This window comes from Parasteatoda tepidariorum, chromosome 3 (genome assembly GCF_043381705.1).
Source record: "Parasteatoda tepidariorum isolate YZ-2023 chromosome 3, CAS_Ptep_4.0, whole genome shotgun sequence".
Classification (NCBI taxonomy): domain Eukaryota; kingdom Metazoa; phylum Arthropoda; class Arachnida; order Araneae; family Theridiidae; genus Parasteatoda; species Parasteatoda tepidariorum.
This window is the reverse complement of record NC_092206.1, coordinates 96,943,395-96,958,416: the sequence shown is the minus strand read 5'-3', so window position 1 is coordinate 96,958,416 and position 15,022 is coordinate 96,943,395. Positions and strand designations below refer to the sequence as shown.

At 33.4% G+C, this 15,022-nt stretch overlaps 1 protein-coding gene across 1 annotated transcript in view; it reads left to right on the top strand.

Moving 5' to 3' along the window:
* Positions 1-14,920, top strand: part of LOC107440293 (fatty-acid amide hydrolase 2-A-like) — a 24,869-nt gene extending 9,949 nt beyond the window's left edge. The window contains exons 3-7 of the mRNA XM_071179288.1: positions 5,701-5,910; positions 8,494-8,613; positions 9,819-9,979; positions 11,748-11,864; positions 14,321-14,920. Coding sequence (XP_071035389.1) covers positions 5,701-5,910; positions 8,494-8,613; positions 9,819-9,979; positions 11,748-11,864; positions 14,321-14,920 — 1,208 coding nt within the window. The remainder of the gene's footprint in view (positions 1-5,700; positions 5,911-8,493; positions 8,614-9,818; positions 9,980-11,747; positions 11,865-14,320) is intronic.
* The last annotated feature ends 102 nt before the right edge of the window (positions 14,921-15,022 follow it).

Below are 15,022 nucleotides of genomic sequence, written 5' to 3'. Positions count from 1 at the left end.
GAAAATTTAAAAAAAGAAATTTCTATGTACACAGCTTAATAGTCATCATAGTGAATATTTATCGGTGATGTCTTATTCAAACACCTTTGAATTGCTCATTGCTGTCAGGCTAACAATCGACTTCCATTTTAATTTTGCCATTACATAAAGCAAAATATATTTAGTTTAATTCATATGTCTATTAAGTATGTTAATTCCAAGTGTATTTTTCTGAGTTTTAACAGTTTTGAATTAAAAACATAAGAGAGTTTTAGTTATATTCTTCTTAAATAATTCAAATGCTGTTTAGTTTTATTTACTAAGAAATATCCTTCGTGTTTCAAGAAAAGTTTAATCAAAATTTTTTATTTTGCTTAATGAGAAGGAGAAAGAATAACAAATTTTAAATAACTTATAATGCAAATGATTGATCACACAAAAAAATAAATAAATAAAATAAAAGATTTCTCCCTTTGCTTTTTAGTATCACTTGGAAACAATAATCTTACAAATGGTATTACAATGGATAATGTGATGATCATCCATGTCAAACTGACCCTGGAGTTAGAACACATGCCAGAAGTAATAGATCTTCTAGCCATAGAAATATGTTAGAAGTGTACACGGCGAGGAGGTAGATCACTCCTCAGTATTATATTTGCGATAAAATTTGCTAAATAAATACACGTGATGCAACAAATTTTAGTATTAAATGTCGAGGAGGTAGATCACTCCTCAGTATTATATTTGCGATAACTCTGCTTTAATGACTTAAAAAACATAAACAAAATGCAAGATCTTTAGTAATGATATTATTTTTAATATATATACATCATAGCATTTAATATATATTTTAATATATATATATATGCATGCATAGTAAGAATGTTAGAGTAGCAACAACAATATAAATAACATGTAAGAAGTAAACAACATTAAAAATATGGTTATTCTACTGTGTTATATCTTATTTTTGAATAGAGAAAAAAAAAGTATATTTAAGGAATCAAGAATGATTTTTCTAAAAAATAATTGCGTTGTGAGAACATTTAACTTTAATTAACAAAATTTACCAGATATAACAAGTAGAAGTAATTTAAGTTAATTTAAAATTATTAGCACATTTACTATTACTGCAATAATAATCTTGATGATCTGGAAGATAAAAGTAAATTAAATTTAAAGGATTCACATCCAACAACATAATTAATCTAGACTAAATATTTTTATTTAAAGAACTTAATCATAAGTCAAATTAGTTTACAATTTAAAAATGAGTTGCTTTACTGCTACATGACTTACACTTCAGCTAGACAGATTATTTAAAAATAATCATTTTTCTTTAGTTAATATCATATCAAAATAAAATAATAATAAAAGAAATTACGGGCACATAAAAATAATAAAAAAAAAGGTAAAGGACTTATCCTAAAAGCGCGCGTGGCCGGCCACCCCGCATCCATCCCTCAGATCACGTTCAACATCAGTCGTCAGCACATGGAATGTCTAAAAAACGAATTGCCGCTCTTTTCTCCCGCTCATGTATTCATCCGCACCAAAGGGTGGCGCTACTATCGTTTTGACTATTCACACCTGTGAATGAATCCATTCTCAAGTAGGGGTGAGGAAAAAATATTGGAAGGTGTTGAAGGATAGGGGTGTAAGTGAAAATCAGATGGGGTTGTTGATTAAAGTAAAAAAATATAGATTAAAAAAAAATGAGATTATTTAAATTAAAACGCGGTGCCCAAAAAGAATTAAATAAAATTGTGCCCATAAATAACTAACAAAAATAACNTTTTTTTTTTTTTTTTTTTTTTTTTTTTTTTTTTTTTTTTTTTTTTTTTTTTTTTTTTTTTTTTGATTGTTACTTATTTGAACTAAACCTAAACATAAATGATTCAATGGAATATCATGACGGTATGTATTTGAGAATCGAGTTGTTTAAAGGTCTAAAAGTTACAGGGGCATCTTCGGTTCCTTGAACCAATCAACACAGTTCAACATAATTCAAAGCTTCTCAATAGACTTTCTGCAGTAAGTCCAGAGGAAAGATTTCGTTGTTACCCGTGATGTGTATTCCTGTGTGTGTTAGGAGTTTTTCCTTCAGAAGCCTCCCATCTGTATACTCTATCCTCTACCACATTCCATGTCTTAGCGAGCTGATCACATGCCACTTTTTGATACTTGTATTCTCACTTTAATAGTACTCTCACTTGGATAGAACTCTCATTCATGACTGTCACTTTTCGACACGATATAACTTAGCAGAAAATCATCTACCGACCAGGAACGGCAAAGGGCCCTTTTGCTGCCCCAGGCAGTAACGTTTCTTGCGTAGTAACCATCGTTGCTTATGGAGTGTACGTTGCTTATGGAGACTAACGTGATTTTAGTTCTGTTTCTCTGATGAGACATTTTGTACTTCCAAACACACACCTTGAACACAGTGAAATGTCCAACAGTTACATATTGTTAAATACGCTTAACTGTCTATTTAGTTGAAACGTCTTAGCAGGTAATGTCCAACAGTTACATATTGTTAAATGCGCTTAACAGTCTATTTAGTTGAAACGTCTTAGCAGGTAATGTCCAACAGTTACATATTGTTAAATACGCTTAACAGTCTATTTAGTTGAAACGTTTTAGCAGGTAATTATAAATCCATAGTTGCACTTCCTACCATCTATATCCCCAAACAACTCAATTCTCAAAATCACATAAACATTGAAAAATTTAAATGACCAAAAAGAAATTTATAATTTGCTCTCTTGCCAAGGATTTTAGAAAAAAAAACTTATACAATTCATGTCAAAATTGATCATAACTTTTGTGAGTTTCACTCACAGAATAAAAACTTGACAAAATATCCTTAGATATATTTGCGACGATAATACATTGAAAACATACATAAAATTTTATATAAAAGTTAGAAATATCATAGAAATATAAAAACAAAGTCACATTTACTTTCTATGTCTGAGATTATAGTTATGGGTGTTATTTTTATTAGTTGTCGTTTTATTAGAATTATCAGTGTCTTGTTTGTTTGCATTTGTATCACAAAGGTTAGGGAATACAATTTTTTCTGGTATTTTCGCTAAGCGATCTACGTGTATCACCTGTCTCCTATTGGTGTCACAAACATCCTCAATTTCAAAATTTACAGGTGATTTTTGACTTTTAACCCTAAACGGACCTTTATTGGGCTTAGCAAATTTTTTTGTTAACCCTTGTGACAGTTGAGGAGTGTACACATATACAATATCGCCCACCTGGATATCCTTTGTTTTGCTGATTTTGTCCCGCCTTTTTTCTTGTTTGGAAGCAGACAGCTCTAAGCTTTCTTTGGCATATTGAAATGAATTTTTCAACCTTAGTGACAAATCATATGCATATTCATGGTGGTCAGCATAAGTAAATTTCGTATCATTGGTTAAGATATCCTTAGGAAGTTCTATTTCACGACCATACAGTAAGGATGCTGGGNGATGTGTATTGGATATTCCTTCTCTAATAAAAAGAGATACCATTTTGTTTTCGGTTGTACAAGAAAGAATATCAAGCAAATGTAGCGTTAATGTAGCGTTGCAATGCTACACGCTACATTAACGACGTCTCCAGAGTAACTGAATGACGGTTCATATAGAAATCGCAGGTATGCGTCTCATACAACAACGCCCCCTATAGTTCGTTGCGATCGCGAATTGTTTTTCTATCAATATGTTTTTAGTTTGTTTTGATACACATATAATTTAATAGGGTAGTATTTTTTATTTTCAAGTTTAGTGGATAACAATTGTAAAAAATGAGTGAAAACAATCCCACGGACAATGCGACGGATTTAAGGTTATGTCAAGGTACGTCTCTTGTGAATATCAATTGGTTGTTAAGTTTTCTCTTTTGAAATTACATTATGACGCATTCACATACATTATTAATACAAATACATTTTCCAGGGCGAGACGATGAGGCAACCACAATCACTTCCACTGGTTCAAGAAGTACACGAGGGAAAAATGCACAATATTACCGTTATTACAGAGAACGGAAGCGAGCGGAGCAGGAAAAAGAGTCGTTAAATAGAACTAGTGATCCTTCTACGACTGCTGATTCTTCTACAATTAACGTCGCAGGTTGCGAGGTTTAACTTCTTCCACGCGGAAGGACTCCACGCACTATTTTTTTTTAATAATGTTTGATTCTGGGCCGTGGTGGCTTGGGGAATAAAGCGTTTGCCTCCCAATGAGGAGAACTGAGTTCGAATCCCAGCTATGACTGGGATTCGAATTCCGCACCGACATCAGTGTTGACGTAAAATATTATCAGTGGTAGATGGATCATTGGTTAGAGTTCCTTTGCAGGCAGGCTAACCTTGGGTGATTTTTGTGGTTTTCCTCTCTGCAATGCGAGTTAGTTCCATCAAAAAAGTTCTCTACGAAGGTAAATTTCTTCCAATTCCCTGATCCAGGAGTTCCTTTGTCTTCCGGTTTGGGTTCAAAATTACAAAGCATTGGTAGTCGTAAATTCATAAAATTGGGTCGGCTGTTCTACGACGGTTGTAAAATATAAAATGTTTGATTCTATTTAGAAAGATAAAATAAAGTGTAAAACTTTCTTGGATTTTAAAGCACTTAAAGAAATATATTTTGAGTTCTTATACGAGAGAACATAAAAACACTGCTCAAAATATCCCCCAAAATTTATCATATTATAGTGTAATCTATTTTGAGAGCGGATACCCCGTTATAGAAATCATTCAACCGGAAATTTATTTATTTTCTTCTTTTTTTTTATTTAAAAGATTTAATGTTCATGTAATGATGCTAAATTAAAAATTGACTGTTTATTTGTCAAGGCTTGCACCAAACATCTGGAATTTATGCAAAGAAAAATNGTCGGGGTACCTTTTCATAGATGAAGGTTGACATGGTCTGTAACTACTCTCCCCACATTGGTGACCCGGACGTGATGTGAACACGCCTACCTTGGCAAAAAAAAACGCCCACGTTGATCTGGATACGCCTACATCGGCAGTAACGCCTACTTCGTTGGATGGTCCACATTGAACAGTTGACTTGCTACTTGTGACTGCATCATTATCCACCTCCTGGCACTGTTGCTACTCAGTCTCGAGCACACAACGTCGGCCTGCATACACTCGACTGCTAAAGGCAACACAGGAGCGACTACGACAGTGAAGTTAATACACCTCTCACATTCAGCACTCATAAAGTACGGTGATCTTAATACAGCTCTCCCGGTTTCGCACAAAAACAGCAATGATTCAACTAGTGGTATCCATTCATCGAATTCTATCACAGATAAAATTCTGGTGGGGGAGTACTGTAGCGTATCTACCACTACAAAATTACAACTACAATTCACTAGTATATAAGACATGTTAACTCGACTCTATGTCGGGGTACCTTTTCATAGATGAAGGTTGACATGGTCTGTAATTCCGCCCCCCACACACTTAAAGAAATATATTTTGAGTTCTTATATGAGAGAACATAAAAACACTGCTCAAAATATCCCCCAAAATTTATCATATTATAGTGATTGACATAATCTATTTTGACAGCGGATACCTTGTTATAGAAATCATTCGACCGGAAATTTATTTATCTATTTTTTTTTATTTAAAAGATTTAATGTTCATGTAATGATGGTGTTGAAAAAAAAACTAAATTAAAAATTGACTGTTTATTTGTCAAGGCTTGCACCAAACATCTGGAATTTATGCAAAGAAAAATAACATAGCTCATAGAGATGGTGATGCCCCTGCTCTATATAGAGCTGCTGGAGCGATTCCCGTAACCGTAACTAATGTTCCAGAATTGTGCTGCACGTGGATTACATCAAATACAATCTATGGAGAAACCAAAAACCCATACGATACCACTAGAATATCAGGTGGTAGTTCAGGTAAGCATGTCAACGCATGAGAGAGTGTAAAAAAAGTTAAAATTATGTCACTGTCACGAAATTAAAGAGTTGTGTCACTTTGATTGGCTAACCTCAGAAATTCCACGCTTATCAAAATGGTGTGTGACTTAAGTTAAAATTTTTCATTTTTTATATTTTTTTCGACATTTACTGTTATTTTCTTGACGTTCTCATTCGTTAAAATGAATAAACCCAAAGTCGCAACATCTATCTGTTACTTGATTGGATCATTATTTCCTTCCGAGGATAACTTAAAAATTCCAAACCGGAATAAGCAGGTGGTAGTTTCGCATCTTGGCAGATACTTGCAAAATGTCCGTATTTATCGATGTTTGTCTCTATTTACCTTATGTTCTAATGCTCTGCCTTTATTGTTTTTATTATAAGCAAGAAAAATATTTAGAAAAATGTAATATTTTAAAATATAACGTAATTAATGAATTAATAAATTAAAGTTATGTCCTTGTCTCGGAACTAAAGAGTTATGTAACTTTGATTGGCTAACTTCAGAAATTTTTTGCATAATCAAATGGTGTGGCTTAAGTTACATTTTTTTTTAATCGCGTAGTTTCTGCGGAGCGTTAAAGGTTGACTTCTCAAACTCTAATAAAGATTATAATAAGAAAATAGTTGTTTTTCGATATTCAAAATTACAAGTCAACAAAAGAGATTGTAGATTGAAAAAAAAATTTTGTTTGAAGTAATTTTTTAAAGATTTAATGTAATAAAAAATTTTAGTTTCAAAAACAAGAATTTAAATTTTAGAAAATAAATTAACAGTATATAAATAAATAATATTAATAAATCGAATGAACAAAAATAAATAAATAAATATAAAAGTAGGAAATAAATAAATTCAAATAAATGAAAAAATTATCTGTGAAATATAACAGTTAGGTCTCGGATTCTATTTGAAAACCTTAATGTAATATGGAATCTATATAATGTTGAAAGTAAAAGCGGGCTGAAAAAGAAATGCTCAAATGAAAACTCAAATTTTCATATAGATTCAGTAATTTTGAATTTTACATTTCTCATCGAATATTATTACTGTTACTTTTCATTCTTATTCATCTATTCATATTTGTGCAAATAAATAAATAAATAAATATTTTTTAAAAATTTTTTTAGATTGAATGACAGACCACAATAAAATAATCTTTAGAAACTGAAGTAGAATGATATATTCGGATGCTTAATTTGTATCGTTGCTTCATTTGTATCGTAAATTGTAAAGGTGGAAAAGCCGACTGTACTTCCGAGCTTTCAAAAATAGGCACTCATTCAAAAGACTCACCACACGTGAATGAGAAAAAAAAAAGTCAGATTTGAAAAAGAAAACGCAAACTTCAAAAAAAAATAATGGTGGACAAAATAAAGGTGAACAACATCTATTGAGAAAGTCGTGAATGAGGCAGTCGTGAATGATCCAAGCGCTGCTAAGAAAGGGAGAGTCTTCCATCTGCGAATCAAAAATCATATGAATGAAACAAGATTTCTGAAGAGACAGGGTATGAAATGATTTCAGCATTTTCCTTATAACGACATTTAATCACATTTATTGCAAACAACACTATGACCATCTTCATTGATTTGGTATTTAAAAGAACAGAATGGGAATTGAGTTCATTTATAGCTAATTTTTGAGGGTATGTGAGGTATATTCGAGTGTTTATTCGAAGAAATTGCGTTCGAAATTAAATGTATCACTTTGACTAAAAGAAACTTTACTCAGCTTACATGCTCCCAAATTTCTTTCATCAACTCATCTTGATGCTCTGTCTAGATTCTTGTTTCATCCTTATAAATCCTGATTTCCTAATTAAAGACTCTCTTTTCGGCTCAATAACTTTTCGAAAAGCATTATGGCTCGATTTGTCACGCGGCTACCATGATGTAACTAGTTTTCTTATAAATCTTTATTTTATTCTTAATATTTACGTTTCGTTGTATTCTTAGAATATTAGCGTTTCTTTTCAAGCTTGTCTTCATCCATGACTGAAAATCAGTCTTGATAATGGGAGCTTATTTTTGAGCGCTTGAAAATCTCGATTTATTCCTCCTTCATGATTTATGAAACACATAAAATGTTAACATTTTCTAGTAGATACATCACGATATTAATACAAAGCGAAAATATGAAATTTTATCCAAAAGGATAAGGTAATATTTTGTGCTATGTAGACAGAAGAGAAATACAGCGTGAATAAAGCACAAATCATGTAAGGAAATGGACAGATGCAATAAGGAGAAAAACTGGCTTTTCTCTCCATGTAACGCAAACTTGGGTCAGTTTCTTAAGAAGTCCTCTACGAATGCAAATTGCTCCCAGTACTTGATTCAATAGTTCCCTTGTATTCGGGATTGAGTTCACAGTTACAAAACTACGGAGTTGAACCTTGATAGTCGTAAACTCAAAATTGGGTCGGCTGTTCAAGCACAGTTATAAAATAAAGTATAAAATATACCGCACTGACAAAAAATTTGATAAGCGCCCTAGCTATTAATATCAGCAAAATGTTTTTTGAGGTTGGTGAAATTTAAAGTTTTGTGTGTTGATAGGTGGTGAAGCAGCACTCATTGCCTCTTGCGGAGCAGTTATTGGTATCGGAACTGATTTGGGAGGGAGCATTCGCATTCCATCCTCTCTCTGTGGAATTTATGGACATAAGCCATCATCTGGTGAATATAAACAGATTTTTTACCTATTGCACCATCATCTATAGAAATTCATGAGTTATCGTAAATTAGCATCATAATGTACAGGATTCGGTACATCGATTATAAGCTTAGAGAAAAGGTATGGCATAATCCTGACCCAAAATTGGGTCTGCTGTTCAACGACATCGGTACTCGAACCCACTCTCCTTTAATCGGTGCTTGAACCCACAATCATTTGAACAATTTTTAGGGGGACGCATCCTAAAAAGCCTATAATTATTTCTTCTGGTGGGGTACACTATTACCCGGTAATATAATACATGGTCCAATTTGAATATTATAAGTCAAGAGGAGATATAGGGTCATATGTTGTAATACCTAATATTAATAACGCAGTTGTGTCATTTTAAGAGGTCAATTTAGAGCTTATATCATGCGTCATTCTGTTATATGACCTAAATCATGTACTATATTCAATTCCAAATCTTCGCACATGAATTTATTGCTTTAAGATCAAAACTGTCCTTACATAGGTAATTTTCTGCATAATCTATCTATCTATCTATCTATCTATCTATCTAAACTGCTGTTTGTAGAAAATGCAACACCATGAAGGAATCATCAGAATCAAATGAAATATTATTTTAATAATGGATATAGGATATTATGCAAATTAATAAAGTTTCAGAGCCATCGCGCGTGCGTGGCGCGCGCAGCGCCCTCTGAATTGATGCTGAAAGCGTATAAATAANGTTCCCAGCAGATCACCGAAGTCAAGCATCACTGGCTGCGGTCAGTGTGCGGGTGGGTGACCACTTGGATCAGTCTGCGTAGGGACCGACGGTGTGCGGTATGGGTCCTCGTTAAACTGTTCTACCGTAAAGTGCTCGACTTCGCTTGCAGGTCATCGGGCTACCGAAGCGGGGATGCCATCTCCTCTGCAGAGGATCAAAATTGCGATGGCATGTCTTCGAATCATCCTCAGGGATGTTTCCCAGACCGTCGCCAATAGCCCATTGTGCAGCTCTAGTGCGACGTAAATGAACTACAACAACAAGAAAAACTGAAGAATGATCCTAACATACCAAAATCGAAACTGAAATCAGTGTACAACGTTTTGTCGAAAATTAAAAAATAAAAAAATGCAAAAATTCTATTTAACTCAGCTTTTTATTTTGTTCTCCTAGCGTTTTTGTAATGTAATGTTACATATACATTTCCAACAGGTGTTGTGTCAAATCGGGGCTATTATCCTTACATCGAAATTGAAGAAATGCCATTTGATTACATGAACTGTACCGGTCCAATGTGCCGATATGTTGAAGACTTACTTCTCCTTATGAAAATATTGTGCAAAAATGATCCTAGGTTGGATCTTGATAGAAAGGTACTTATTAAAAATTGATTTTTGCTATATATAACACCTGTTTATCGCACATGAAATTAGGAATTAGAAATGTTTTTTTTTTAAATTTCCAATGACAGATTATAGACAGTAACAGCATACATGAACATCGAATAAAAATAAGAACAGAAACAAAAGATGCTGCAATGAAGTCTATAAATCAGAACACGTCTCTAGCTTCCCAATAGCGTTCAGTGATAGAATTCTTGCGAAGTGCAGAGCAACGGAGAAGGTGCGTGAAGTCCATGTCCTCACCAGAACTGCCAATAGTGCATACCGGGGAAGGAACGATACCAAATCTAGACAGATGTTTCCGCAGACAGTCATGACCGGTGGCCAAGCGGAATTTAGCCACCGCTCTTCGTCTTGGACCATTTCGCAAATTTAGGATGGTAGCCCTCCAAGACTTAGTAGAAGTACGGTCGATAAGTTCTTCATGAGCACAGATCTTAAAGGTCCAATTAATAAGCTGTTTGATGGAACAGAAGGGCATAATGTGAACAGAAGTCTGAATAGGCCCCATTTTTGGTTAAGTAGTCTGCATTTGCATTACCCGTAGCCCCGCAATGGGCAGGAACCCACTGGAGAACAATGGTTTAGGGATGCTAGGTACTCAAGTTGGAGGCGGCAATCTAAAATGTCTCAAGTTAAGGGATTATTTAAGGATGCAATGGCACGCAAAGCAGCTCGTGAGTCACATAGGGAATTAGGAAATGTTTAATCACCAATGCACCTAAATACGATACGAAATTAAGTATAGCATTTCAACTGCAAAATTATTGTCTCTGCAGATGAACACAACATGATGATAACAGCAGATTAGGACAAGTACTAATTACCCAGCTCCTTGCTGAATAATAACCAATCATAAAAGTATGCGTACTCAAATAAAAAGAAAATATTAGTTGGGATGGCATAGAATTAAATCTGAATAAGTTAAGGTGTTAGTCAATATGTATTAGAAAATTCATGCTTTAGAGAGTACTTTTATTAGAGACACGTTAAATATATGATTGTTTAAAATGTTTATTGTCTATTCACTGATTAAACTATCGATTTTTTTCTCAAAATGGGCTTTGAAAAAAAAGAGTTTGATGGTGTATTCATTTGCTAACATATTAATTAACTCTCTGAGAGTTAATGCAACTCCGTCTGAGGTATTGAGTTCTTCGATTTCAATATTCAAAGGAGTAGTCAGTTCTCATTTTTATGGATTAAAAAGGCACACATGAATTTGATTTTTCAAAAATATTTTAAGGTCGAAAATATTTAGGTGATGGAGTGACCTTTTCAGACTTGAATTAAAAGGAGAATGTCTCGGGATAGTTCAATCAAATTATTCTAAATTTTTTTTAATGGTTACCTGAAAAAAAGGTTATTAGGTTAAACAAATTACTATTTAAGAATTAACCATAAGATAAGATTTAATTATTCATTGATCTAACTAACATTTTCTTCGGAAAACTGCTTTCAAAAACATTTTCTTTCATCTAAACTCATTTTCAACGTAGGATAATTATTCTTTATTTCGAAATATCACAACGAAAATATAATGAAGAGAATCATAAGTTTTTGAAATATATTCTTGTATCATTTCACTTTCTAATTCTATAATTGTGTTTATGTATAGTTGGCCATTTTCGCACTTTTTCCTCTCTGAACCCTTTATTCATTCATTTAATTTAAGATATTTTCTTTCATGATATAGTAAAACTTTTTCCCCTTTAATTTTTTTCCGTTATTATTTTAGGTGGATTTCAGGAGAGTAAAAATATATTACATGGAAGAAACACCTAATAACCCTGTCTCACCTGTTATCAAGCAAGCGATTAGAAAAGTTAGTTTGCATCACACAAATATTATACTAGTGATTCAGATTTAAATTAGCCTAATTAAAATATTTTAATAAATGAATGTCAACTAAACTTTTGTAAAGTTAGTCTAACCCGTTTATCCAGTTTCAAATGATTTATTACGTAAGAAATAAATGTATTACGCAGAAAAAAAAAGCCTGGCAAAATTATCATACCTGTATGGCAAAAACATCAGGCAAAAAAAAAATTCCTGTAATTAAACCAAAATTTACACTGTTTAAAATATTAATTTGGTAATTTATCTGTTCTCTCTAACTGTTGATCAGAAATTCTGGTTTTCTAAATGATAGTTCTTATTACCATACATTTCGTAAAAGTGTCTAATGGAAAGACGAGATTGCTCGGCTAAGGAGGTCCCTGTAGAACGAAAACTTGATATAGATACACATGCAGGCTTGTGTGCTGATGAAAAGGTTCGATTTTTCAGTTGAGTAAGAGATATCACAAGTTAAAGAAGAACATTAAAAAGATGCATCTTTGGTGATAGCAGGTTTGAATCCCACCGTATACAGCTCTGTGAGGGCCATCTCTGTCTTGTTCTATCTGCTTTTTGACTTGACAAGGGTTTATAAGCAAAACTTTGTATTGAGCACATAAGCCTTCGTCTGAATGTGTAACACTAAATCAATAAATAGATCCTGGGTTACTTTGGGATACGAAATCGATTTGCCCTTAAGGTGTTGTGGCAGCCTAAAGTATAACGTTTTAAATACTGATTTAATTACGCTTTGCCCAGGCATTTCTATACTTACAAATAAGCATTTTTTATAGTATTAATATTTGCTAGATTCTATGAGATATTTTCGTATATTACTTAGAAATTTGAAAAAAAAATCATACCAAAAACAAAGTTGACAAGCATTTACTAAAATTAGAGCTCATAAAATTTTTGCGTTATCTCAAATTGTGCAAGTGCTGTTAAAATTACCAATTCTCTTGGTAAAGTTATCAAATTTTACCACATTTACCTCCAAACGGCATGATGATAAAAACATACTTTATTTTTAATTTTACCAAAAGTCATTACTTAAGTGCTGTGGTAGAAAATAACCGGACTTTCTGTTATTACAATAGGAATCAGAAAACTAAGTAAATTATATTCTGGTAGTTTTGATCACACATTTTTTTTCTCAGTGTAATAAGACGGGTAATGCATAGAAAAAAACATATTAATTACGTACATACACTCATTGAGTTTCTAGAATATAGAAGATATGTTCTATGCTTGCTAACAGTAGACACATATCTAAAGTGACTATCTTCTTAAAAAAATGATAGTGTAATTTGTATATAAATATTTGAAAAATCTCTGTTTTTTCCTTTCCTTGGCAGTCTTATATTCTGAGAATCTTTCCCATAGATTCTCTAACAGAAATATGTTTTTAAATAATTGGAAAGATAAAGATGTAAGTTTTCCGAATGTTCTATTAGAAATTTCGCTACCTGACTTTTTGTTTTCCAAGGAGGTTGATCAGCTTTTTCACTCTTTAAAGAGTAAACAGTTCTGCCGATACGTTCAATAGCAACATTCTGTAAATGTCTGCCACAGCAACAATGATTAGTTAATGCTGTGTTGCTGACGTTGCGGGTTCAGTACATGAACTTAGTACTTCACTAGTACTCATTGCACATAAAACAGAGACATAGAACATCCGTAATATGCATCAGAAATTTGATGAGTGAGTTATCTTCGAATGCATCATTTATATTTGTATACTACTCACTTTGTACCGTGAAGAGCACTTAGGAGCAGGAATGAATTATTTAAACTAACTATATTGAGCCGTGATGGCTCAAGTGATAGACCGTTAGCCCTCCAATGAAGTGAACCGAGTTCGAATGCCAGCGATGGCTGGTCGATACAAATTCCGCATCCTGCTTGCGCCAACCACACTGCTGACGTAAAGTATCCTCAGTGGTAGACGTATCATGGGTTAGAGTTCCCTCACCGTCAGACTAACCATATGAGGTTTTCTTCACCATGTAACGCAAATGTGTTTTAGTCCCATTAAAAAATCCTCCGCGAAGGCAATCTTCCCCCAATACTTGATCCAGAACTTCCCTTGTCTTCAGGATTGGGTTCAAAGTTACAAGGCTACAGAGTTGAAAATTAGCAGTCGTAACCCCAAAAAATTGGGTCGGCTGTTCAACGATGGTTATAAAATAAAATAAAATTAACTACATAACGTGTCCTTCATAAATTCACCAAGAAAAAAAATTAACCGTTGGTACTTTTCTCCTTAAAAAGATCAATAGTGGGCACTATTCGATTATTGCAATGATTGGTACAAATTCTTGATCCAGATTCTTGGATCTAGAACTGGAGTTCTCTAGCGTACTCCAGTTCAATATAGCTTCAGGTAGTTCAATACAATAGGTTTCCAACATAACTCAATACAGTTCCAGCTAAATTTAATATATAAATTCATAATTTTAATTTGTTTTTTAGGCAGCAACACATTTCGAAGAGCGATATGGAGTAAAAGCAATCCCTTTGCAGTTGCCAGAATTCGAATACTGCGTTGATATATTTAGAAACAAAATATTGGAATTTGAATGTTCCTTTAAGATTTTTTTGCAAGATGAAAACGGCAAAGTCCGCTTGTGGTTAGAAGTATTGAAATATGTGCTTGGGATATCAAAGCACACTGCTGCTTTTCTTTCTGCCTCAATAATGGAAAAAACTGAAAAAGATCAATATTACTATGAAATTTTGGAACGGTGTGACTCGCTGAAAAGGAAACTTCAAAAACTATTGCAGGAAGACGCCATTTTTTTGCTTCCCTCAGTGACAGACATAGCAACATTTTGTAACATGTCACTGACAAAAATCATGAATTATATTTATACTACGGTTATAAATTCTCTTTATTTACCTGCTACAAGTGTACCCGCGGGTCTGCATAACGGTCTGCCAATAGCTTTTCAAGTGATCAGTGGACAATTCAATGATCGACTCACAATCGCTGCTGCCGTGGAATTGAACACCGTTTTCGGAGGGTGGAAAAATCCATGTTCTACAACTGCGAGAAAAGTGTGGGGCGAATAAATTATGGAAAATCCTTGTTTTTGATTAAATATAGATCTTTTTTTTTTATTTGCAGAATTGCACAATGTTTGAGCTACGAGAGCATTGAAATTATTTTGGTAA